This window comes from Sapajus apella, unplaced genomic scaffold (genome assembly GCF_009761245.1).
Source record: "Sapajus apella isolate SASKATOON/1434 unplaced genomic scaffold, GSC_monkey_1.0 scaffold97, whole genome shotgun sequence".
Classification (NCBI taxonomy): Eukaryota; Metazoa; Chordata; class Mammalia; order Primates; family Cebidae; genus Sapajus; species Sapajus apella.
Genome location: NW_022437037.1, coordinates 6862936 through 6889364, shown reverse-complemented (window position 1 = coordinate 6889364; position 26429 = coordinate 6862936). Strand labels below are relative to the sequence as shown.

The 26429-nt window shown below is 53.8% G+C and overlaps 1 protein-coding gene across 7 annotated transcripts in view; it reads right to left on the bottom strand.

Moving 5' to 3' along the window:
* NTNG2 (netrin G2) overlaps positions 1-26429 on the bottom strand; it is an 82419-nt gene that overhangs the window by 25953 nt on the left and 30037 nt on the right. For all 7 annotated transcript variants that reach the window (XM_032257672.1, XM_032257671.1, XM_032257668.1 and 4 more), the window contains one exon: positions 21230-21873. In XM_032257672.1, coding sequence (XP_032113563.1) covers positions 21230-21873 — 644 coding nt within the window. The remainder of the gene's footprint in view (positions 1-21229; positions 21874-26429) is intronic.

The following is a 26429-nucleotide window of genomic DNA, read 5'->3' as shown; positions in this document are numbered from 1 at the left end:
CTACTAAAAATACAAAAATTAGCTGGGCGTGGTGGTGTGTACCTGTAATCTTAGCTACTTGGGAGGCTGAGGCAGGAGAATCACTTGATCCAGGGAAGCAGAGATTGCAGTGACCTGAGATCACGCCACTGCACTCCAGCCTGGGTGACAGAGCGAGACTCCATCTCAAAAAAAAAAAAAAAATACCCAAAACAACAACAACAAAAAAACCACAAAAAACAAAAATTGTGCCCCTGCTTTGGAAAGTGGTCTGGACCTTCTGCAAAAGGTGAACTGAGAGCTACCCAGTAATTCTACCTAGGCATCCAACCAAGAGAAATGAAAACTTGTGTCTACACAAAGCATGTATATGAATATTCATAGCAGCATTGCTAATAATTGTTAAAAAGGGGGAACAACCCAATGTCCATCAACAGAAAAACAAAGTGTGGTATAAACAAGTGATGGAATACTATACAGCCACAAAAAGAAAAGAAACACTGACCCACAGTATGACATGGATGGACCTTGAAAACATTACGCCAAGTGAAAGCAGCTAGTCATGAAAGGCTACATGTTGTATAATTTCTTTTTTTTCCTTTTATTTCTTTTTGAGACAGAGTCTCACTCAGTCACCCAGGCTGAAGTGCAGTGGTGTGATCTTGGCTCACTGCAACCTCTGCCTCCTGCGTTTAAGCAATTCTCCTGCCTCAGCCTCCTGAGTAGCTGGGATCACAGGTGCCCACCACCGTGTCTGTCTAATTTTTGTATTTTTAGTAGAGATGGGGTTTTGCCATGTTGGCCAGGCTGGTCTTAATTTCTTGACCTCAAGTGATCCTCCGGCTTGGGCCTCCCAAAGTGCTGGGACTATAGGCATGAAGCACCGTGCCAGGCAATATTGTATAATTTCTTTTTCTTTCTTTTTTTTTTTTGGGGGGGGGACGGAGTTTCGCTCTTGTTACCCAGGCTGGAGTGCAATGGCGCGATCTCGGCTCACCGCAACCTCCGCCTCCTGGGTTCAGGCAATTCTCCTGCCTCAGCCTCCTGAGTAGTTGGGATTACAGGCACACGCCACCATGCCCGGCTAATTTTTTGTATTTTTAGTAGAGACGGGGTTTCACCGTGTTGACCAGGATGGTCTCGATCTCTTGACCTCGTGATCCACCCACCTCGGCCTCCCAAAGTGCTGGGATTACAGGCTTGAGCCACCGCGCCCGGCCAGTATAATTTCATTTACACAAAATATCTAGGATAGGTAGATGATGTCTTTTTTTTTTTTTCTTTTGAGACAGAGTCTTGCTCTGTCACCCAGGCTGAGTGCAGTGTCATAATCACAGCTCACTGCAAACTCTACCTCCCAGGTTCAAGTGATTCTCCTGCCTCAGCCTCCCAAGTAGCTGAGATCACAGGCATATGCCACCATGGCCTACCATAGTGGGTGTTTTTTAAGGGTGATGAAAATGTTCTAGAATCTACTGTGGTGAGGCTGCACAATTCTGTGAATAATCTAAAAGTAATGGGACTGTACACTTTAAACGGGTGGATTTGTACAACATGTGAATTACATCTCCGTAAAGCTGTGAGCGAATGAATGAACGAATGGGGTGTCGGGAAGCAGTGAAGGGCTGACCTGCATGCCTACAGCTTATAGGCTTTTCTTGCAGCATCTCTCCAAAATTCGTCAGAGATTTGTTTTACTATTTGCATGCACCTATCACACGTGCCTCAAAGAAAGGGTCCTGGGTAGACAGCTGATGCCTGAGTGCTCACTTTGCATGAGGAACGGTTCTGAGGGTGCCCTCGAATTAGCACATCGGCTCTTCATAACAATCCTACGAATGACGTGTCATTATTATGTCCATTGTGCAGATGGGAAGACTGAGGCCTGGGATGGTGAAGTGAGCTACCTGAGGTCCCACAGCTGGTAAGGGGCAGAGGCAGGACTTGAATCCAAGCAGCTCAATTCTGAGCCACACTTAGTGTCTGTGCTCCGGGGTGGCCCGTGGGGCAGGAGCCCGGGAGCCGGCTATGGTGCTGGCGGGCAGGGCTTCTGCCTGGCTCATGATGCACACAGCTGTGTGGCCTGCACAGATTCTTAACCAACCTGAGTCTTGGCTTTCTCGCCTGAATAGTGGGAAACACTATCTTGTTTATGCCACAGCCTGCCGGCCTTCTGTGATTTCTCTGCCCTGTTCCGGAAGGCCCTCGGGATTTGAAGTAGATGAAATAAATAAGGAAGCACATAGAAATAATTTGCTGAGTGCTCATACGTGGACTGACACCATGCATTATTAACCAGATCCTCATGAAAACCCTGAAAGCACTGCTCTCCCTACTTTACAGGTGAGAATGAGGCTCAGATGGGTCAAGGGCCAGGGCTCTGGGTAGAAGAAGCAGGCTTGACAGCGGGGCCACATGGTGCTAGGGCTGGATCTCACAGCCACCTGCCTCCTGTGTCTCTCTCATTCCATGGGGAAAACGAAGGCCAGGAAAGGGGCCACTAAGCCAGATGCCCCCATGCCTGCCATCTGTGGCCCTGCTTACCAATTCTGTGGTCCGGCCATGGCCAAGGAAATGCAGCCACCTAAGAAGAAAGAAGCCCCTTTGCCACGTGCCTTCCCGGCACCAGCCTCTGCCTGCATCCAGACCTGGGTGGACAGCCTGGGCTCCTGGCTGCACTCCAGCCTGGATATTCCCCCTTCGTCTGTGGGATCTATTTTCCCAAGGGATCGCTCTCTGAATTTGACCTTCAGGAACCATACATCTCACCAGAAAACCATCACCTGGGCCACCTGATCCCCCGACTCAGCACTTTTCAGCTCATCCATCAGAAAGCATGATTTATATGATGAACATAGAGACGGGGCAAGCTGGCCAGCCCATGAGGCCAGCAGACCTTCCCAGGCCACCAGGGCTGTTCCCTCTCCATCCCTGCCCCACTACAGAATCCCATGGCTTTAGTTCTTCAGACAGCAGCAGGAAGGCTCCATAGGACACACACACACAAACACACACATACACACACACAGAGAGAGAGAGAGAGAGAGAGAGAGAGAGAGAGGGAGAAGCTAAGTCAGCAGCCAGATTCACACCTAGATTTTGCTACTGATTTGCTAGGTGACTTTGAACAAGTCACTTCTCTGGGTTTAATTTTTGGTTAATGTCTAACACACTGCCTGGCACACAGTAGGCGCTCATGTCTGCAGAAAGCAGCAAGGGAGGCAGAGATAAGGCATGGGAGCTCTCTGCACAGCATACGGCATGCAGTATTTGCTGGGTTCAAGGCCAATTAGTGCCACGCTGGGCTGCGGCATCAGGTTCGCGGTGGCCAGACAGTCAGGTTTAAACTTCTGAACCTTTGGGCAAAGGCAGGCGACCAGTCTTGGGGAATCAGCCAGTGTCCTGTAACCCTGGGAAGTGGCTGTGCCCATGTGGCAGGGCTGTCGGGGGTCAGGGCTGGGCGAGCTGAGCTGGTACCCTCGAGTGCTCAGTGTTGGGTCTGGCACGGAGTGCACCGCTGGTACCCTCGAGTGCTCGGTGCTGGGTCTGGCACGGAGTGCGCCGCCAGTAAACAGCAGCTACTATTCTTGTTCCTATTGTTACATGTGTTGCTATTGTTAACAGCCAACAAGTGACAGAGGGAGGGACCGAGTACAGGGGCTCCTAGTTGCAAAGATCGGCCTCACCTGACTGCCTCAAGGTGCCTGGCCCCAGGGAAGAACCCCTCATTCATGCTGTCCTGCTTAACACCTGCCCCAGAGCCTCCTTCAGCAGCCTGCAGCCACCCTAAACAAAGGTGCTCAACCCATTCTCCAAGCCCCTGGGGCTCCCCACAAGGGGGGACACACCCACTGGCCTCTTGGGGGATTCAGTAATATATTGCCAGATATTTATCCTTTATTTATGTATTTATTTATTTTGAGACAGAATCTTGCTTTGGCATCTAGACTGCAGTGCAGTGGTGTGATCTCGGCCCACTTCAACCTCCACCTCCTGGGTTCAAGCAATTCTCCTGCCTCAGCCTCCTGAGTAGCTGGGATTACAGACATGCACCACCACGCCCGGCTAACTTCAGTATTTTACTACAGATTGGGTTTCACTATGTTGGCCAGGCTGGTCTCGAACTCCTGACCTCAAATGATCTGCCCACCTTGACCTCCCAAAGTGCTGGGATTACAGGTATGAGCCACTGCACCTGGCCTCCACTGGGCTTTTGGAGTCACTTCCCTACAGAGCGCCGTGCCACGGCAGTTGCCAGATTTCCCAAATAAAAATACAGGACACCGAGTTACGTTTGAATTTTAGGTCTGGTGCAGTGGCTCATGCTGGTAACCCTAGCACTCTGGAAGGCCCAGGCAGGAGGATCACCTGAGGACAAAAGTTTGAGTCTAGCCTGGGCAACACAGTGAGACCTCCATCTTTACAAAAAGTAAAAAACTAAATTTATCAGGGCATGGTGGTGAGCACCTGTCGTCTTAGATACTTAGGAGGCTGAAAGAGGATGACTGCCTGAGTCCAGGAGGTTGAGGCTGCAGTGAGCCGTGATCGTGCCACTACACTGCACTTTGGCCTGGGTGACAGAACAAGATGCTGTCTCTAAAAATATATATATACACACACATATATGTACACACACACATATATACACACACACATATACACACACATATACACACATATGTACACACAAATATATACACACATATACACACATATGTATACACACATATACACACATATGCACACACATTTATGTATACACACATACATATACATACATATATACACACATATGTATACACACATATATACACACATATGTATACACATATAAACATACATATATACACACACACATATATACACATGTATATTTGAATTTTAGATAAATAACTAATAATTTTGTTAGTACAAGTATGTTTCATGAAATAGTTGGGACATTCTTATCCTGAAAAACAATGATTCCCTTGTTTATCTGAAATTCAGATTTAACTGGGCACCCTATATTTCCCCTGGCAGGTCCCCCTGCCACCCTGCTCACCCGTGTGGCTGCCTGGCCCCTCTGTTTGGACCCTGACTTCTCTTTTGGCCTGATACGGGGCGCACTCACTCGCCTGCTGGAAGCAAGGACAGAGCCACAGCCACCTTCTCAGCTCAGTTTCCCTTTTTCTTGAATTGATGAGTCCCTAGGGAGCCCCCAGGAGCCCACAGCTGTTAGGAGGCAGTGCCAGGCCTCACCTCCAGGGGAATGCCCAGCCCAGACAACTCGAGTTCTCCTGGCAACGTGGCAGGCCCAGCTGGGGGCCCTGACAGCCACACGAAGGGTGACAGGGGCCCTGGCCCGTGCCAGGTGGGAGCGTGCCCTGCCCTGCAGGGAGGGGCAGGCAGTGCCCAGGAGCTGCTGCGGGGGTACCATCTGGACCCGGGCCTGGCACAGTCGCTCCACAAAAATCGTGAGCGGGGCCCTTCCCTCCTCCCAGGGAGAGAAGATCGGGGGGTTTGGAGAGCCTCCCAGACAGGAGGGCGGGTGGAATGTAGGTCAACTCCTGGCTGCCGGAAAGAGTGATGTCATCCACTCCTTGAGGGGGACGATGGAGGAAGCGGTAAGTTTGGGTGAGCAGCCAGGGATGGTGCCGGAGCTGGGCAGGGAGGAGGAGGCCCCAGGGCTGGCTCCCCCAAGAGGCGAAGTCCCACGGGGATTTTGGAGCGTTCATGGTGATGGCTCTGAACTGTGGAGGGCAGCTGCTGGGCAGGGAGAGCTTGTCCCCAACTCTGCCAAAGCGCCTCCTTGCAGAAGCGCGGGGGTTCCTGGTCATCAACCACATTGCCTGGTCCCTTCCTTGTATGTTACCCGTGTCCCCACATTATTACTTGTCCGGTATACAGAGACCAGCCTGCAAAGCTCTGGTACCTTGAGGGCTAGACTACTATTTTAAAGCAGCCAGCAGTGTTTTCCCATTTCTCTTGCCAGGTAGAGCATTTATCTTTGGGTGAAGAGTGTTCTTTTGTTTTGGGAAAAACATTTTCATGAGCCTCTGGGTTACGGACAAAATAACCTAAAGCAAATCACAGCTCTTCCGCTGGCCTGGAGATGCTCGCACGGGAGATTGGTGCGTTCTGCGGGGTGAAGGAGGAGGCGAGGCACCAAGGGCGCTCCCTTCCCGAAAGACTCACATAGCTGGGGTTGGGGGCCTGGCTGCAGTGAGGAAGGATGTATCCCTGGGAGGGGGCTGGGGCTCACATGGCCTGAGGGGCTTCCCCTCCCCAGCCAGTGGGTGGCTGTGACCCACGGAGGGACGGCCTCAAGGTTGGTGATGGCTAATGGAAATCCTCTCAAGTACTTTTTTTTTTTTTTGCGACTGAGTCTTGCTCTGTTGTTGCCCAGGCTGGAGCACAATGGCGTGATCTCAGCGCACTGCAACCTCCGTCTCCCAGGTTCAAGCAATTCTCCTGCTTCAGCCTCCTGTGTATCTGGGATTACAGGCATGCACCCCCATGCCTGGCTAATTTTTTTTTGTGTGTGTGTATTTTTAGTTGAGACAGGGGTTTCATCATGTTGGCCAGTCTGGTCTCAAACTCCTGACCTCAGGTGATCTGCCCTCCCAAAGTGCCGGGGTTACAGGAATGAGCCACCGTGCCCAGCCTCAAGTCCTCCTTTTCAACATGGTGATTCCCATCTGCTATGGCCAGGCTGGAGTCAAGGTGTCTTGAAACACCGTGGCCTGAGGGTCTTGGTCTTCTCTGGCGGGTTGGAGAGAGGTGTCCTTGTCTCGGGAGATGAGCAGCAGGTGGAGAAGCAAGAAATGGTTAGGAGGGAAGCCTGCAGAGGCCAGCTTGATGAGGAGGAGACAAGTGACCAGAGGACACACGGATTTGAGGATCATGGTGAAAGAAACGTGGCAGCAAACTGGACTTCCAGCTAATTCATGCAATGGGGAGCGTCAGGCACGAGAGGGAAGGAGGCTGCTGGATGCTGGAGAACTTGAGACCATTTGGGTCAAAGGACTGCCATTCAAACTTGAGACCCCAAGAAACGGGGGGGCGAGCAGCAGAGCCGTAGGGACAGAGGGGAAGTCTGGGCGGCCTGGGCTGGTCCCCTGGCGCAGCCTGGCTTTTCCAGGCTAATGTGGACAAATGCTGGCTGCTGGGCCTCCTGGAACGCAATCAGGCCGGCAATTGAGTTCATTGGCTAAATCGAATTTGGGCTTCTGTGCGAAGGCCTTTTCTATTAAGTGCTTTAACATACCTCACCTCCCTAGTCTATTGACAAATCCTATTACCCATTACAAAGTCAGAGGCAGCTTCCTTGCATACAAGACAGAACCAGTGCTGGTGGGCTTGGGTGGGCAGCTTAGGGGTAACATGGCAGGTATGGCCAGGGTCTGGGAAGGCACCCCCAGCCTGAGCAGCCTGGCTGACTGAGGGGGCCCAACACCCCCGGGGGAAGAACCAGGCCCAGGTGGTGGCCCAGAGAGGCCCATTTCTCACACAGTGAAAACGGGAGAAGGAACAGGGTGTGATGGTGGAAGGGTGGGAGGCGGCAGGGGTGGGTGTTACCAAGCCCAGCTGGTCCTGCCTCGCTGCCTCCTAGTGCCTGTATTCCAGTCTCTTTCCTCTCTGGAAAGAGTTCCAGATAGTACGACTTAATTGTTCACGTAAGTTCATTTGTTCATGAATGAATAAATGACTGACTGACCACTGAATGAACGAACGAATGAATGCCACACATTTACAGCACACCTACTTGGTTCTGCGTGCTATGGTGAGAACAAGCCAGACCCCATCCCTGCTCCCTTGGAACTCAGAGCATATGGGGGTGGGTGTCAGACGTGTACGTGCACAGCTATGGTAGCTATGGCAAGGCTGTGAGATTGCCACAGGCCGCCAAGCCTGGAGAAGGGGACCGAGGGGCTGGCTGCGCAGGTCTCTGGCCTTCAGGAGTTCCAGAGAGCTGCTCTCTGAGCCAAGCCCTGAGGGTGAGGAGTTTGCCAGACAGGAAGGCTGGGGAGGGCTAGGTCACGTTCCAGGCAGAAGCCTGAAGGACCCAGTCTTCGGGGTGGCTGATCTTGGGAGTCTCAGAGCCCAGGCTGCAGAAGGATGTGAGAGGGAAAAGTCTGTGGTCACAGAGCATGGACTCAAGTCCAAGGTCAGCAGGAAACCCTAGAGGTACTGTGCAGAGAAGTGACCAAGTCTGTGTTTAGGGACAAAAAACTACAGAAAGGGCAAGACTGCAGGGAGGGAGGGAGGGAGGCCAGTCATGTCTGCAAACCAAATCCAGCCTGTGCCTCTCTTCTAGGGGGCAGGGCTGCTGATGGGGGATCCACTTTGGGACCCGGTTCAGGCTGAGAGTGGGATGGAGGGAGGGTTAGGAGCCCAGAGGGGTGTTTTCCCCCAGAGTGGAAAGATGCCTTAACCTGGGGGAGAAGCGGAGAAGCCCTGAGCCCAGGGCGGTCCAGCCAAGGCCTCTGGTGAACACTGGGCTCTTGCAGAGGCTTCCGCTCACCCTGTGGGTCCGCGCCTGTGGGCAGGGGTGCAAGGCAGCTGTGTGGAGAGTGATATGTCTATGACTGGGTGTTTCTGGAAGTGGATTCACGTGGGTGGGTGGGGCAGGTGTGTGTTTATGTGTGAGTCAGGGGCGCGTTACAGATAAGTGAATGCCTGCGTGTGTGTGTGACTTGGCGGGTACATCTAAGAGAGCATCTGTGAGTCTAAAACAGGCTTCGTATGGGATGAAGGGCCAGGGATCCTCTATAGTGACCCACCCCACGCTCCCTCTGCAGGAAGGTGGAGGGAGGCAGCCCAACCCAGGGGCAGAAGGCGAGAACAAGGCCTGAGGATGACCCTGGATGTGGCCCGCCCTCTCCCTACCTAACTTCCCCTCTCCAGTCCCATCTGTCCTGCCCAGTCACAGTTGGTGAGGCCCAGCAAGCCACAGAGCTCCTGGGGAAGGAGCCTGCAGGGTCCTGTGGCCACAGACCCAGAGAGAGTGGCCCAGGTAGGAGGAGGGGCTCATCCCCCTTCTCTGTTGGTGGCAGCCCTGTCCTCCAAAGTCCCTTTGGCTACACCTACTGTGGACTGGCCTTCTCATTCCTGCAGGACTGTTGACTGATGAACGGACAGAGGACAGAGCTGGAGATGAGGCTGAGGGATTACACTTGGCCCCCAGGCCAGACGGAGGAACATGGGCTGTGTGTTCAGGTGACAAAATACCGTCTCCTTCAAAGGAACAACAGCTCCCCTTCCTCCAGCACCTCCTGAGTGCTGGGACTTGAGCCTGCAAGTCTCAGACAATCTTTGCAACAGCGGGTTCCCATTTTATAGGTGGGGAAACTGAGGCCTGGAGAAATGGAAGAGACTTGCCCCGGGCCAGAAAACAGCAAATGGAAAGAGCTGGAATCTCAGGCAGGCAACGTGTTCTCTGCTGGCTGGCACCGTGACATGCCACTCTTCACTCAGGACAAAGGGATTTCCGTGAGCCACCAGGGTGGGCCACCTTGGCTTGTGGGGATGGACACAGAGTCTCTAGAAGGTGCTAGAAGCAGGGTTTCTGACCTAAATATGAAATCAGTCAGCCTTTCCTCCTTACACATCCTGGTGGGCCCTCTGTCCTCTCAGCTCTCCGCCCACCCCGATCACTTCCTCAGTGCCTGCCCCCAGCGCCCCCCCCCCCCCCCCCCCAGCTATCTTCAGTCCTGATGGATTCTTCCCATCCCAACGCCAACGCTGCCGCACCTCCCGCCTTTCAGGAAGAGCCCTCTCCCCTCCCCGTTCCCCCAGCAGCTCGCACCCCATCTCCCTTCCCTGCTCCCCTTCCGAGCCAAATGTTTTCAAAAGCTTGCCTTCACCCCCTCTTTCTCAGCCCTTATTCAGTCTTTTAAAAGTGTTGGCATTCACCTCTGAAACCTTCATTCCGGACTCCCAGGCTCTGTGTGCTCTGGGCGCGTCCACTGTGACCTCGGTCTTCCCAGGTCCATGGGCCCTCACTGGCCTCCTCTACTTGGACCCTCTGCAACACGGACACAGGTGCCCGCTGCCCCAGAGGCACCGCCCTGCCAGATCCCCCCGTCTCTGCTCCCAGGACTGCAGCCCGCCCGGATCCCCGGCTCCCCTCTCGGAAGTCTCGCACGCCCCCACGCCGGGCGTCATCGTCACTGCCAGCCCAGGACTCCCCGAGCCCAGTCTCGCCTGCGCTTCACACTCGGAGGCCTCCAAAACGCTCACAACCAACAGGTCCAAAATAGAAGTCAGGCTTCCTCCAGTGCACCACCCGCTGGAAGACGGCCTGACGGTTTCTCAGAGTTAAGCACGCTCGCCATGCCACCCAGCCGTCCACACCTGGGTGTTTACCCAAGAGAAGTGAAAGCTTATGTTCACCCAAAAACCTTTCCACGAATGTTGATAGCAGCTCTATTCATAATCGCCCCAGACTGGGAGGCGCCAACACGTCCTTCCACAGAGAATGGGTAAACAAACCGTGGTGTGCCGCACGTGGCGCTGTCCTGCTCTGGAGTGAGGACCCTGAGCCGGGCCAGGAGCCTCAGAGGCACGGCGAGGATGAGGAGACCCTTTGGAAAAGCCGCCTGCTGCAAGACTCCACTTACAGGACATTTGCAGAAAAGACAGGGAGCAGACTAGGGGCTTTCAGGGGTCTCGGGAGGGGGCAGGGGGTGGCTTCAGAGGATAGCACAGGGAGCTTCTGCGGGGACGGGTTGTTGTGGACCCAAGTTGTGGTGGCAGCTGCATGAATCTATCCACGTGCTAAAGTTCCTAGAACTGTACCCCTAAAACGTCCATTTTTGCTGTATGAAAATATAAAAATAAGAAATTAAAAAAAAAATTCCCCTCCAGAGAATTCCCTCACCTCTGTCTTCATCTGATGATGCAAAATCTCCATCCACCCAGTGTCTCAAAGCCAGACACCTGGAAGTCCCCCAATGCTCCCCTCCTCCCCCAGCCACTCTGCAACACTGCCACCAAAGGCCACCTCCAGGAGGCCCACGCCACAGCCGCTGTCCCCGCCAGAACCTGGCCAGACTGCTGTCAGTCTTGGTAGGACTTGCCCAGTCTCCTGCTGGCCTCCGGCACCACCACCACCCCCAACTCACATTTCCAAACACCAGAAATGAGTTCACACCTCTCCCCTGCCTCTAGCCCGGCAAAGCCTCCCACCAAACTTCAACCCAAACCAACCTCCTCCCTCGGCTACAGGGCTGGCGTGATCGGCCCTTCCTGCTCCACTCTGGAACTCACCCACCACAGGCGCACCACACTAAGTCCTTAGATGGCACCATGCCTGTCCCGCCTGCTGTCTCCCTGCCGCAAATGCTGTGCCCCACCCCGCCGTCAGTTCTCTCCTTCAGAGCCCCCTCCCTGGAGGGCCTTCCCTGAACCCCGGGTCCAGATCTCAGGTTGGTTCTTAGCTTGACTCCCATATTGCCCTGGGTTTTCAGATAGGGTCTCGCTCTGTTGCCCAGGCTGGAGGGCAGTGGCACAGTCATAACTCACCGCCTACTTGACCTCCTGGGCTCAAGCAATCCTCCTACCTCAGCCTCCCAAGTAGCTGGGACCACAGGCACACACCACCGTGTCTGGCTAATTTTTGTATTTTTTCCCAGGCTGGTCTTGAACTCCTGAGCTCAAGAGATCCGCCATCCTCAGCCTCCCAGAGTGCTGGGGTTACAGGCGTGAGCCACCGTGCCTGGCCTTGCCCTGGGTTTCTTTCCCACCATGTGCCTGTGGGCACTCGTGGGTACTGGGTTTGTTGACTCCTGCTTTTCCACTACGGGAGCATCACTCCCTCCATGCTCTTGGACCCTGGATTTCCAGCAGGTGCCTGCTGTGGGCCGAATCCTGTCTCCCAAAAAGGTACGTTGACATCCTGACCCCAGGTGCCTGTGAATGTGACCTTACATGGAAATGGGGTCTTTGTGGATGTGATGAGGATGTACGTTAAGCTGAGCTTGTGATGGAGGAAGGTGGGCCCTTATCTGATGTGACTGCTGTCCCTGTAGGAAGAGACAGGTGGAGATGGCATGTAAGACAGATGTGCAGGGAACAGACAGCCCCGAGACAAGGCAGGGACTGGAGTGGCGCAGCTGCAAACCCAGGACCGCCGCCAGAGGCTGCCGGGCCCGCCAGGAGCGAGCGGAGGGCGGAGGGCACGGGACAGGTTCCCCCATGCAGGTTCCAGAGCGAGCCTGGCTGCACCCTGATTTCAGACTCCCGACCGCTACCTGGTTTGTGGTACTTTTTTATGGCGGCTCCAAGAAACCAAGTCAGTGCCCATTAGAAATATGTGTTGATCATCCCTGCAAGGTCTGAGAAAAAAACATCTGTTGAGTGAATTAATATGACGGTGAGAAAACTCGCAGAGGAAATGCCTTCTCAGGAAAGAGAAGACGGAACCCCGATTCTGGCCAGTGCTGCTGGGAAGGCACTGCTGTGGGTGACTCTCCCAAGTGCCCACAGGGCCCCCCGCGCCTCCTGTGACCCTGGCCAAACCCGAGATGCCCCTCCTTCCCCCTCCACCCCACCCAGCAGTGGAGCAGAGCCAGAGACCAGAGGAGCCTCGAGGCCCAGGGACCAACACCCCTACACTTGGCAGCAGATTCCCTCAGCTCTTTAGCACAGTCTGGCCTCTCCCCAACACTGGCACTTCTCAGCGGAGGCTGACGTGGTCTTTAATCATGCCTGCCTGCCTTTTGGTGGGAAGCAGTAGTTCAGGGGGTGTGGGAGGTGCAGTTAAAGGTGTGCAGACTGTACCTAACAAAATATCTGTCCCCAAAGACCTGTGTCCCCAAAAAGTTGGCTTTATAAAATGAAAAGCAGGACCAGGTGTGGTGGCTCATGCCTGTAATTCCAGCACTTTGGGAGGCCAAGGCAGGCGGATTACTTGAGGTCAGGAGTTCCAGACTAGCCTGGTCAACGTGGCAAAACCCTGTCTCTACTAAAAATTCAAAAGTTAGCCTGGCATGGTGGCAGGCACCTGTAATCCCAGTTACTCGAGAGGCTGAGGCAGAAGAATTGCTTGAACCCAGGAAGCGGAGGTTGCAGTGAGCGGAGACTGTGCCACTGCACTCCAGCCTGGGTGACAGAGTGAGATTCCGTCTCAAAAAAAAAAAAAAAAAAGAAAGAAAGAGAAAGAAAAGCAGAACACAAATCTGCCTTTCCAGGGACTCTCCAAATGTTTTGGGATCCTGGAACCCCTTCAAGAATGGAACAAAAACTAGGGTCTCTCCTCAGCTGACTGCACACACATGACACTCAACATATATTTTAGGGAGTCCATGGGTCCTTGAGGCCCACCCTTTGCCCTCCTAAAAGCCCATAAGCCCCGGCAGAAGAACCCCCCGGGCCCTCTGTGATCTGCTGTTCTTTCGATGTAACCAGACAGCCGTGACTCCTCTCCCTGGATGGTCTCGCTTAAGCTCCAGGTCTCCATTGTGTGGAGGTGGGAAGGAGGCAAAGACAGGTTAGGCGGCTTGCCCAGGCCCACACCTGACCCACGATCTGCACCTGGACAGTCTGACATGGAGACCACCCACCTGCCTATTTCCTTTATTTTTTCGTGTGCTAAAATGTACGTATATATTCATCACCTTACCATTTTTTATTCTTTTTCTTCTTATTTTTTTTAAGATGGAGTCTCATGATGGGTACGATCTCGGCTCACTGCAACTTCCACCTCCCCGGTTCAAGTAATTCTTGAGCCTCAGCCTCCTGAGTAGCTGGGACTACAGGCGCCCGCCACCACGCCCAGCTAATTTTTGTATTTTTAGCGGAGACGGGTTTCACCATGTTGGCCAGGATGGTCTCAATCTCTTGACCTTCTGATCCACCCACCTCAGCCTCCCAAAGAGCTGGGATTACAGCCACCAAATCCAGCCCATTTTTTTTTCTTTCGAGATGGAGTCTCACTCCATCGCCCAGGCTGGAGTACAGTGGTGCTATCTTGGCTCACCACAACCTCTACCTCCTGGGTTCAAGCCTTTCTCCTGCCTCAGCCTCCCGAGTAGCTGGGATTACAGGCATGCGCCACCATGCCCGGCTAATTTTTGTAGAGATGGGGTTTCGCCATGTTGGCCAGGCTGGTCTCGAACTCCTGACCTCAAGTGATCTGCCCCCCTCTGCCTCCCAAAGTGCTGGAATGACAGGTTTGAACCACCACGCCCGGCCACCTTACCATTGTTACACGTACGGTCTGGTGGCATAAGCACATCTACACTGCCATCCAAGCACCGTTACTATCCCTCTCCAGAACTTTAAACCATCCCAAACTGAAGCTGTCCCCCTTAAACACCAGCCCCCCATTCCACCTTCCAGCCTCTGACAGCCACCATTCTACTTTCTGTCTATGTATTTGACGACTCTGGGGAGGTCGGGTAAGCAGAATCATGTGGCACTTGTCTTTCTGTCTCTGGCTTATTTCACTGAGCATCACATCCTCAGGGTTCATCTGTGTTGCAGTGTGTCTTAGATTCTCCCTCCTTTTAAAGACTGAATCATATTCCATTGCATGGATGGCCACGTTTCCTCTCTCCATTTGTTGATGAACAGTTGTGTGCTTTCTACCTTTGGGCTACTCTGAATAAAGCTGCTATAAACATGGGCATACACGTATCTGTTCAAGTCCGTTCTTTCAATTATGTTGGGTCTATACCTAGGAGCGGAATTGCTGGGTGATACGGTAAGTCTATATGTAACTCGTTCAGGAGCCACCGTGCCGTTCTCCATTGTGGCTGCACCATTTTCATTCCCACCAGCAATGCATGAAGGTTCCGATTTTTCCACATCCTTGCCAACACTTGTTATTTCTTGCTTTTCCGGTCATAGCCATCCTCATGGGTACATCCATCCATTTTGTTTTCATTGAGATGGGGGTCTTACTATATTGCCCAGGCTGGTCTTGAACTCCTGGGCTCAAGTGATCCTCCCACCTCAGCCTCCCAAAGTGCCAGGATTACAGGCACGAGCCACCGCACCCAGCCCTTCCATTTATATCTCAACCTCCTGGCCTCAGGTTCCTCATCTGTGTCATGGGGACAATAATCCTCACAGGATAGGACTGAATGAGGAGATGCACATAAAGGACTCGGGATGCTACCTGGGGGATGGGAATTCTCAGTGAATGACAGTTAATATTGCCGAGGGCGGGAGGCTCTGTCCTCCCAGAGTTTCAAGGAGTCAGTGCAGGCAAAATAACATCACAGAATTCCCTTCTTGCCCCTGTTTTTCCTGTAACGCAGCTGAGAAAGAGATGCAGGGAGGGTGGGTACAGGAATAGAGAGGCTGAAATTGCCTGTCTCCGCCCTCCCCTCCCCACCCCGACCTGCCCACCCTCCACAGTTTTCTTCCCTCTGCTGTTTCTATTCTCAACCAGTGTCTGTTCATCTCCAGTTACGGGGTGATCAACAGGGTCAGGATGTTTATGAAAAAGACAAGAAGGCAAGAAATCAGTGAGAGGGTAAAGGGGGGAACACCAGATGGGAAGTGATCCAGGGACACCCCGCAGGGTCTGGAGGAGCTGGGTCTGCAGCAGCCGGGCTTGGCCAGTCCAGGGCTCAGATCTGCCCATCCAGGCCCAGCTCAGCCTCTGGGATCTCACAAGTCTCCTTTTGCTCAAGGAGTTCAGCCTCCTCCTGGGCAGAAAGGCTGTGGGGATGCAATGCCTGGCATGTAACGCACAGGTACCAAATAAATTGTACCTGCCTTTCCTGTTCCCTGAATCCACATTTATTCCTGTTGAACAGAATGGGCATACAAGACCTTAATTTGGTGCAAAGGACCTCCCTTCATCATATCCCACAGACACCATCCACTGGGCTTGAATACCTCCAGGAATGGGGAACTCACTCCTCCTTGCCTGTTCCTCCTGGCAAAGGACCCACTTGGCTGCCTCCCTGGAGCTTCTGAGGGTTTTCTGGTCAGAGGTACTAGTGTGGGATGATGCCCTCTTCCCCCCGACTCCCAGGCCCAGAATGGGCAGGGCTGTTTTGCCGTTTTGCCCCTGCTCTGGCTCCACTGTGTCCGCCCTGTCTCGGGGTCGCCGAACATGGCCGCTACTATACCTGCAGGAGGACACTGTACATTTCAGAGTATGGGGGCTACCCGGCAGCTCGTGAGCTGCCCTGGGCTGCAGGGATATTTTGTTTTCCCTGCACAGAGTTTAAACAACGTTTTGAAGTAGGTTCCAGCAATATCCTCCCTCAATATTAACTGTCATTCACTGAGAATTCCCATCCCCCAGGTAGCATCCCGAGTCCTTTATGTGCGTCTCCTCATTCAGTCCTATCCTGTGAGGATCATTGTTCCCATGACACAGATGAGGAAACTGAGGCCAGGAGGTTGAGATATAGATGGAAGGGCTGGGTGCAGTGGCTCGTGCCTGTAATCCTGGCACTTTGGGAGGCTGAGGTGGGAGGATCACTTGAGCCCAGGAGTTCAAGACCAGCCTGGGCAATATAGTGAGACCCCCATCTCAATGAAAACAAAATGGATGGATGTACCCATGAGGATGGCTATGATCAGAAAAGCAAGAAATAACAAGTGTTGGCAAGGATGTGGAAAAATCGGAACCTTCATGCATTGCTGGTGGGAATGAAAATGGTGCAGCCACAACGGAGAACGGCACGGTGGCTCCTGAACGAGTTAATTATGGACACTGCTGTGCACCTCCCTTTGTAACTGCAGAACTGGAACATCTGGTCTGCTGTCTTATGAGGGGCCTGCTGTCTCCGTTTCTCCCCAGACCACACCCTTCCCTATCGCTTCTGCTGGTCACCCATATATATTGCCTTCTTCTCATTATTTTTATTATTTATTTGAATTTATTTATTATTGTTTTAGAGGCAGGATCTGTCTCTGTCACCCAGGCTGGAGTGCTGTGGTGCCATCGTCGCTCACTGCAGCCTCAACCTCCTAGGCTCAAGTAATCCTTCTGCCTCAGCCTCCCAAGTAGCTGGGACTACAGGCACACACCACCATGCCTGGCTTCCACATAAGTTGTGTTCCCAGCTTCTAGACATTTGGGACTGCAACCCCCGTGAACCTGAAGGCATACTTCCACACTCCCTTTCTAAGCTCTAGTACCTGGGGTGGGTGCAGTGATGGCCTCCTACCTAGGCAGCCCTGACCCCAAGTCTCTCCCTCTTCCCTCTCCCACTGTCTAACCAGGGGAATGAGACACTGGGATAAGCTCTCTGAATACAGCATTTCCTTGACTCCTCACAACAGCCAGCTGAGGTCATTACTATTTCTCCATTTTGCAGATGAGAAAACTGAGGTTCCAGCAGGTTAAGGTCATCCATCCCCATGGATGCGGCTGCTCCACCTCTCCAGCTCACTCCAGGAGCTTTGCAGAGACAACCTTCCCGACCCCACCCCACACCGCCCGGTCCCAAAGCTCTCAGTGCTGGGGCTGAGGAATCCTGTCTTAAACCGCTCTCCTGGGAGATGCTGGGTCAGGTTTGGGCCCGGCTTCTCTTAATGGTCGTGTGGCGGGTGGGGGCGGAGGCCCCTCCCACTCCAAGCACCACAAAGAGATGATCTCATTCCTCCTCGAATCCAGATTCTGCCCCAGATTTGCCGCACAGTCTGAAGCCAGCCACTCTCCCGGCTCTGCACCTGAGTCTTCCCATGTGTGGAAGGGGAAAATAGCTCCCGCCCCCTCCTGCCTTCCAGGAATGGGCACGTGGAGCAGGCGGCGGGAGGCAGGGAGGGGCGTGGCTGGGACTTGCGGGAGCCTGTGCTTTTCTCAGAGCCACCGCCGCTGCACCTGACCCCCGCCCCGTGGGGCTGCAGCTTGGTCAGTCTCCACCTCTTGTCCCCCTCATCATTTGTACCAGCCCCTCCTTTCCAGGGCCCTGGGCTGGCTGCAGCTGCTCCAGCTCCTCCTCCGCAGCCAGGTGCCTCTGTCCTCCCCCTTCAGCCTACATGGGTGGCAGAGCAGAGAGCCACCACCCATCAAAGAACCATAAATTTGGAAGGAGGGTCCTATGGCATTGCCCCATCATGCAGGCTGCCTGAGGTCCAGGAGGGCTCCAATCAGAGCTGGGACCAGAAATGAAGCAGCCACTGGGCCACACAGCTCGGTGGCTGAGTCCATCTTGAGCCTGGACACGCCTGGGTCTGGGTGTTGGCCATCTGCCCTGTAGTGGAGCTGTGCAATCCCCTTCTATTCTCTGACCTCTTGGGCTTTGGCCTTCTCATCTGAAAACATGAGGCTGAGGGAAGTACTGCCCTTGCAGGGAGAGCTCCAGGGGGTGGGGATCAGGTCCGGCTTGCTCAGTGCTGTGTCCTTGGCTTGTGGGATCTGAGCCATCCAATAACCATGGGAGAATTAAACGGCTATTGATTAAACAGGAAAATACACATGAAGCCATTAATAACAGTGCTCAATTGCAAATGAACCCGTAGCAAAAGCTCGATAAACATTTGACATTCTTCTTAGTGGGCCATAGCGGAGCCACTGGTTAACATCCTAGCCATGAAATTTTGAGGGAATCCCCAGAACAGGTTCAGTGTGAGATCCCAGAGCCTGGGAACCCGCAGGGGTCCCTGGTGCTCACTCAGGAACTTGGGGTCCCACATCCCCCTTTGCCACCAGTCCTGCATCTCTGGCTTCTCAGCACGGCTGGGCTTTCCCAGGGTGAACTGAAGAAGGAAAAGGGGAAGAGGCCTCCATCTTGGCTGAAATGTCTAACCCCACCCAACCCAACAACAAGCCAAGCTCCCGCCTGAAGAGTGCTCACTCTCTCTGTGAATTGATTGCATACTTTCGCCACCACCTCGGCTCCTCCCCGCCGCCCGAGGAGGCTGGGTGCCAAGGGGAACCACCTACAGGGAGACGTCGGTTCTAGGCAGCCTGAGGCCTCTTGTCACAGATGGGAAATCGAAGCAGTGTGCAGAGGGGCGGGGTTTGAACCCGAGGTCACCCTGCTGGGGTTGAAAGGGCACCACCAGGCCCTGACTGTCACCGTCCTAGTCTGGACCCTGTAGCTGGCCCAGACCTGAGGGCCCCGCATGAGCCACCTTATGAAATGGAAGGCAGGGTCCTTGAATAGCTGCCTTAACATTAAGGTTTCCTGAGCAGCCCAAGGTCAGAAGACAGGCCAGGAGCCTACAAGGCCTGGGGAGGTGGTTCCCAGCCCTGAGCTTCTCAGCCCTGCGGGATTTCGGGGGTTTCGGGCTGTCTAGTAACAACCAGACAATTGCATCCTGAGGGCAGAGCTCACAGAGATGCCCAGAGGCTGATAGGGGTGGTTTCCAGAACTTTCCTGATTTTGAATATCCTGTCCCAACTGGAGGCGGGTTAGAGATCACGGGTGTCGGCACCACAGGCCCCTGTCTGCACCTGTTCCACTCCCATCTGCCAGACTTGAACCTGACTCCTGCTTCGTGAACGACCTGCCTTCACCTCTGCTCACCTGGAATCCACACACATTGTCAACGGGAAACACAATGCAAACGCAAGCTGGAAACAGCGGCACCGCAGCGCCCTGCCCAGCCTCACCGTGCAGGCCTCACCACAGCACATGGCTGGCAAACGGGCTTCCAGCCTTTCTCCCCAGCCCATGAAGTTTCTCCCGGTCCTGTACACACTTACAGCCAATGTCTACTCAAGACTCAGAAAGGATACACAAGGCGTATTACATGTTTTATAAAAACAGGATTATGCTTGACATGCCATATGGCAAAGCACTTTTTCCACTTGTCAGGAATTACGGATCTGGGTGGGCACCGAGAGGCTGCAGTGGAGAGATGCCAACAGTGACGGCCCTAGCTGGGATTCCCAGGTGCAGCCCCTGCCTGCACCTGCCTAAGCCAGGCTCCTGGCCCCAACTGCCCCAGCACCCCTGGGTCTCAACTCTGTCTTCCCTCAGCCCACCCCAGCCCTCTCACTCCATTATTTTGTCCAATTTTTTTATTAAACACTTTTTTTTTTTAGCACGTATTATGTGCCAGGCACTGTTCTGAGTGCTTCACCAACTTTAACTCATTTAACCTCCACCATAATCCAGTGAGAGAGGTATGCTTGTTACCATCCCCATCCTACAGATGGCCCAGGGAAGAACGTGTTGCCCCACAGACCACGACATTATCCACCAAAAGAACAAATGACCCAGGAGAGCACAGGACCATTTCATCCTCCACAGTCTCAACAGTTCTGGGGAGGTAAAGGCTGCTTTCATCTTCTATGACAGTCTTCTGCCTTCCTCAAAGTGTCCCCAGAACACATTCTTCTCCAGAGCTGGGCAAGAAAGAGCTGCCTCGGCAGGCCTGGGTTGGCCACACCCTGTACATTCCAAAGAAAGGTGTGACTCCGGCCTGGCTCCTGCAAGGTGACCTCTAATCTATAAGCCCTGGAGTGTCCTGTCTGAGAAGGGTGGCCATGTTTGCCTGCGGATCTTGGGACGCATCAGAGAGACTATGCTGATGATGAGATTTATTGGAGGGCCTTGGGCCATGTAGTGTCAGCTCGACCTCTGGAGGGATTGGAGTCAAAGGCCAGCCACATCATTAGCAATGCCTACACCACCAACTCCCAATAAAAACTCTGGACACCAAGGCTTCGGTAAGCGTCCCTGCCTGGCGATGGTTCACAAGGGTTGTCCCATGTCACTGCAGGGAGAATCAAGTGCTGCCTGCACGACTCCCCTGGCACCTGGCATCTCCCGGACCCAGCCCTGTGCACCTTTTCCTGTTGCTGATTTTAATCTGTATCCTTCATTGTCATAAACCATAACTGTGAATACAGCAGCTTTGCTGAGTTCTGTGAGATTTTCTAGGGAATCATGGAGCCTGAGGATGGTCTGGGAAACCCCTGCACAGGAGAGCCCACTCACTGAGTCAGTGGACAGCCTCAGAGCACTTCATGCTGGTAGCCCCAGGAGTTAGCCCAGCCCTGCACAGACAGGATCCACTCCTGCCCTCCACACCTCCAACACACACACTTCCTTCCATGGAAAAGCCCAGGCACTGGGTGTGAGCAGCCCTGGCCATCCTAGGCAGCCCCTATGATGTAACACCAGGTAATGTCCTGGGAACCAGGTAATAATATCCCCGGTGCTCCTAACCTCCTGGAAACCAAGTAACATCTCGAGAACCAGATAATGTCCCGGGTACCAGGTAACATCTCAAGAGCCAGGCAATGTTCCACGTATCAGGAAACATTCCAGGTATCTGCTAATGTCCCAGATAACAGAACACATGCCGGGTTCCAGGTGACATCCAGGGCTTCCCCCGGCCTTACCTGCCAATGACCTCGATGTTGGAGATGGCATAGAAGTACTTGTAGAGGTTTTCCCGCTGCACGTAGGTGCCACCCAGCGCGGGGCGCAGCAGCCGCATGCGCAGGTCGGTGAGGGTGAAGAACTCCTTGAGGCCCTTGGCGCTCTCCAGCCGCGTGTAGAGGTTGTCCATGTTGCGCAGGTCCGGGCCGGCAAAGATGGCGAAGCGGTCTCGCACCTCGAAGCGCACGTGCTTCTCCTTCTTGGAGCCCGCCCAGCGCGAGTACTCCTCAGTGCAGAGAACGCGGTGGGCGCTGGAGGATGACATGTCGCGGGCCCGGCGGGCAGACATGCCGAAGGCCTCCATGCAGTCCTCGGCGTAGAACTGGTAGGGCTGCCACGTGCGCCCGTTGTCCAGGGACTTCTCCAGGACCATGACCGTGGGCCGGCCGTACTCGAAGGTCATCACCACGTCGTCTGTCAGCTCCACGGTCTTGTTCCACGAAAGGGTGATATTGGCTTCCAGTGGGCTGGGGTAGCGGCTCCACGTGATGCTCTGCCAGTAGGTGGCCAGGCCCTCCTCCTCCTTGTCGAACATGAGCCTGGGCGGGTGGGCCAGGTCCGGGTTGGAGGCGTCACACTCATTGCTGCACAGGTAGGGATTCTCCTGCAGCGGGGAGAGAAAGGAAGAGTGGATGCTGGATGCTTGGGGCGGCCTGGGAAGCCTCTGCCCAGCCTGGCCCCTGCCTGCGAGCCCAGACACCTGCTCTGTGGCCACAGGGCCTGTGCTCTGGTGCCCAGACATGGCTGGGAGATTTGTGCCCATTTCCCCTAGGTGTGCAAAGGTGTGCAGTCCCATGGCATCCCAAGAAAATGCACACTTGTTTCTACTCTAAATACAGACAACCCAGGGAGCTGGGTGTTCGTCCCCTGCTCTGAAGTCCTCCATGGCTCCCCGTTGCCTGGAATACAAAGTCCTGACTCTGTAATATACTGATCCCACACCTGGTGACCCTGTGCCTGAGCCTCCCCAGGACAGCTGTCCTCCTGCCCCTGCCTGCCACGCCTCTGAGCCTTTGCAGATGGCATTCTCTCTCCTTCATGTGCCCTTCTGCTCTCTGCCTTGAAAATTCCCATTCACGTTCTTGACTCTCTAAACACCCCTTAGCTGAGTCACCTTCCTGAGCCTTTTATTTTATTTTATTTTTATTTATTTATTTATTTAAGATAGTGGCTCGCTCTGTAGCCCAAGCTGGAGTTCAGTGGCGCAATCTCGGCTCACTACAACCTCCGCCTCCAGGGTCCCGGTTCAAGCAATTCTCCTACCTCAGCCTCCCAAGTAGCTGGGATTATAGGCAGGAGCCAGCATGCCCAGCTAATTTTTATATTTTTTAGTAGAGACGGGGTTTCACCATGTTGGCCGGTTGAACTTCTGACCTCATGATCCGCCCACCTTGGCCTCCCAAAATGCTGGGATTACAGGCGTGAGCCACCGCACCCAGCCATTATTTTATTTTTTTATTGAGACGGAGTCTTGCTCTGTTGCCTAGGATGGAGTGCAGTGGGGTGATTTCAGCTCACTGCAACCTATGCCTCCCAGGTTCCAGCGATTCTCCTGCCTTAGCCTCCTGAGTATCTGGGATTACAGGTGTGCACCACCACACCTGACTAATTTTTGTATTTTCAGTAGAAACAGGGTTTAGCCATGTTGGCCAGGCTGGTCTTGAACTCTGACCTCAGTTGATCCACCTGCTTTGGCCTCCTAAAGTGCTGGGATTACAGATGTGAGCCATGGCACCTGGCCCCTGAGCCTTTTCAACAGTACCCTTAGGGTTGGTGAACATACTGAGGGGCTTAAAGAGGGCCTGGCAGCTCTGGGTCCCTCCCTGATCCCGTACCCTGTGTGTCTCTTCTATCTGGCTGTTCCTGAATTTGATAAATGGTAAACATAGGGAAACAATAAAAAATAAACTAGGGGTGGTGGCACGCGCCTGTGGTCCCAGCTACTCAGCGGGCAGGATGGGAGGATCACTTGAGGCCAGGAGTTCAAGATCAGCCTGGGCACCACAGCGAGACTCTGTATCTACAATACAATTTAAAAATTAGCTGGGCATAGCGGTGTACACCTGTGGTCCCAGCTGTTTGGGAGGCTGGGGCAGGAGAACTGCTTGAGCCCAGGAGTTTGAGGCTGCAGTGAGCTGTGATTGCACCCCTGGACTGTAGCCTGAATGACAGAGAGACTCTGTCTCTAAAGAAAACCCCCAAAACCCCAAATATCTCACCCTAACGCAAGATGTGGATGATAGGTGAAGTAAGACGTAGATGGGAGGAGGGTGGCATGGGGGTTAGGTACTTTTTGTACTATCTGCTCAATTTTCTATAAATCTAAATCTAAAATTGCTTTGAAATATAAAGTCTATTAATTAAAAAAAAAAAAAAAGAACACTGTTCCTAACAACCACACAGTGCCCCAGACCACTTGCAGCCCTTTTTGATGAATATTTCAGGTGTCTGGTTTGCTCAGAGACAAAATGGCTTGGATCTGAGTTAAAACCTCTCACTCTCAAATGAGACTTTCAGCCCCCATGGGGGAAGTGGGGCCCACCGCCTTCTGAGGGGCCGAGCCGCACCCCTGCGGCCCCCACCAGGAAACGCTGCAGCAGCCTCAGCCCGCTGGGCTTGGATCCTCAAGGATGGAGGACAGGTTGCCCGGCTGCCCGGGGCTCCTTGGTGGGCAGGGCTGACCCTTGCTTCATTGATGTAGGTTCTACAAAGCTCTCTTTGACCCAAATAGCTCTGTCCTCAGTCCCCCATGCAAACTCAGGGTGGCAGGAGCTCACAATAGAGTCCAATACCTCCTTGAGCAGATGGGGAGACTGAGGCCCGGGTCAGGGCAGGACTGGCCCCAGCCTTCTGGAGAGCAGACAGCACCTCTGAGGAGGAGCCTGCTGTTACCATCAGTGTATCCACGCCACTGGTGAGCACACCATTCCAGGACAGCAGAGGGATATGGGGGGGTCCCAGCTCCCTCACTCTCTGGCTGGGTGACTCTGGGCAAGACACGCCCTGTCCTGTGCTGCTGCCTGGAATGATGAGGGGCTGAGAGGCCATGGGGATGGCACAGTGGCCTGAGAGTGGCAGGTGCTGGGCTGGAGGAGGCAGGCTTGATCCGTGAGGGAACTGGCAGCAGGAGGAGTGCTCTGAGCCCGGCTGCAGAATGGGCTCTGATTGTCTCACTTGGGAGGAGGAGTGACGGGCAGGTGCTCCAGGAGCCTGCACCTGGGCTCTGGCACCCAGGCACATGCGCCCCTTCCTATAGCCCAGCCAGTACCCCCTTCCCAAAGTCCCAGTGCTGCTTCTGCTGCCCCTGGGGCCTTCCTAGGGGCTGAATGGTGGCCGCGAGTGGTACTTTGTTATGGTGGCCAGAGCTGACTCAGACCTGCCTCATCCCAAGTGAATGAAGAGGGAACAGTCGGAAGGACTGGCTCAGAGGGGTAGCACCAAACTGTGAGTTTTTGATGACTTTCCCAGACACTCTCTCTGGGGCCTCCCCCACCAGCCTGGTTTCTCAGTATGCTGACACCAAGTGGCATCACATTGCCTCACCTACCCAGAAAGCTCTTATCAACCCAGCACTGAAGCTGTGCCATGTCCCAGGCCACTTCATCCCCTTCCATTTCAGAGCTTGTACCCCTTTGGCCACTTCTTTCCCCCTGGTTTTCAGAGCTCTCCCACATGTGCCTCCTCCAGGAGGCCCTCCTGACTTGACTCAATCTTTGAACCCAGTTCCCTCATCATCCATCACAGAGTTGTTAATGTGCTTACTGGGGACAGTGTAGTGAGGTCTCCGTATCGGGCCTGGATGTCAGTAACCACTCACTAAACTATACTTATTGTATCATATTAATTAGCTATTAATAAAATGACAGTGATATTGACATATCTCCTATTGAGTGTTGATAGTATTCCTGTCAACCCGCAACTGCTGAGTCCCCCACACTTCACCTTTTCCCTGCTCTCTCTTTGTCCTCCTGCCTTGCCTAGCCCTGCCCTGCCCAGGCCCCTGGTGGGTTCTGTGGGATGGGGGTTGGGGGGGCAAGGTATCCCTCAAAACCCCCAGTTGCATCCGGCCTGTCTGTCACTGGGAAGACTGACACAGCTGGCTCCGGCTGGAGATGGGGGATTCAAGTGGGCTGCTCCAACCTACAGGGCCCTCCGGCCCCCCACCCCAGCCCGGGAAGCAGATGGTCAGAAACTAATGAATCAGCCTGTGTGTTTACAGGCCCCTTGCCTGCTGCGGAGTGGGCTCAGTCAACAGCAAGTACAATAAATAAATCCCGAGCTGCGGCCAACACAATTCTCTCTCTCCTCCTTTCCCTTTCTGTCTCTCTCCTTTTCCCCTCTGATTTCTTTCCGCAAGATCTCCAAATTCCACTGAGCTGGTCGGCAGCTTGAAACCTCCCAGCAAAGGCACTGCTGGAGCTCACCTGACCTTCCTTTTCCTCTGCAAACACAGCATTGCTCCCTCTCACTTTCCTTCTATTTTTTTTTCTTTTAGTTGGAGTCTTGCCTTGTCACTCAGGCTGAAGTGCAATGGTGCAATGTCAGCTCACTGCGACCTCCGCCTCCTGGGTTCAAGCGACTCTCTTGCCTCAGCCTCCTGAGTAGCTGGGATTACAGGTGCATGCCACCATGCCCGGCTAATTTTTTGTATCTTAAGTAGAGGCGGGGTTTCACTATGTTGACCAGGCCGGTCTCAAACTCCTGACCTTGTGATCCACCTGCCTTGGCCTCCCAAAGTGCTGGGATTACAGGTGTGAGCCACTGTGCCTGCCTCGGCCTCCCAAAGTGCTGGGATTACAGGTGTGAGCCACTGTGCCCAGCCTTATTTATTTATTTTTAAGACAGAGCCTTGTTTTATGGCCCAATCTGGAATGCAGTGGCACAATCTTGGCTCACTACAACCTCCGCTTCCTGGGTTCAAGCGATTCTCCTGCCTCAGCCTCCTGAGTAGCTGGGACTATGGGCGCGCACCACCATGCCCAGCTGCTTTTTGTATTTATAGTAGAGACGCGGTTCCACCATGTTGGCCGGGCTGGTCTCGAACTCCTAACCTCAGGTGATCCACCGCCTCAGCCTCCCAAAATGCTGGGATTACAGGCATGAGCCACCATGCCGGGACCTTCTATTCGTCACTGAGGGAATTCTGAGGACCCAGCTGGG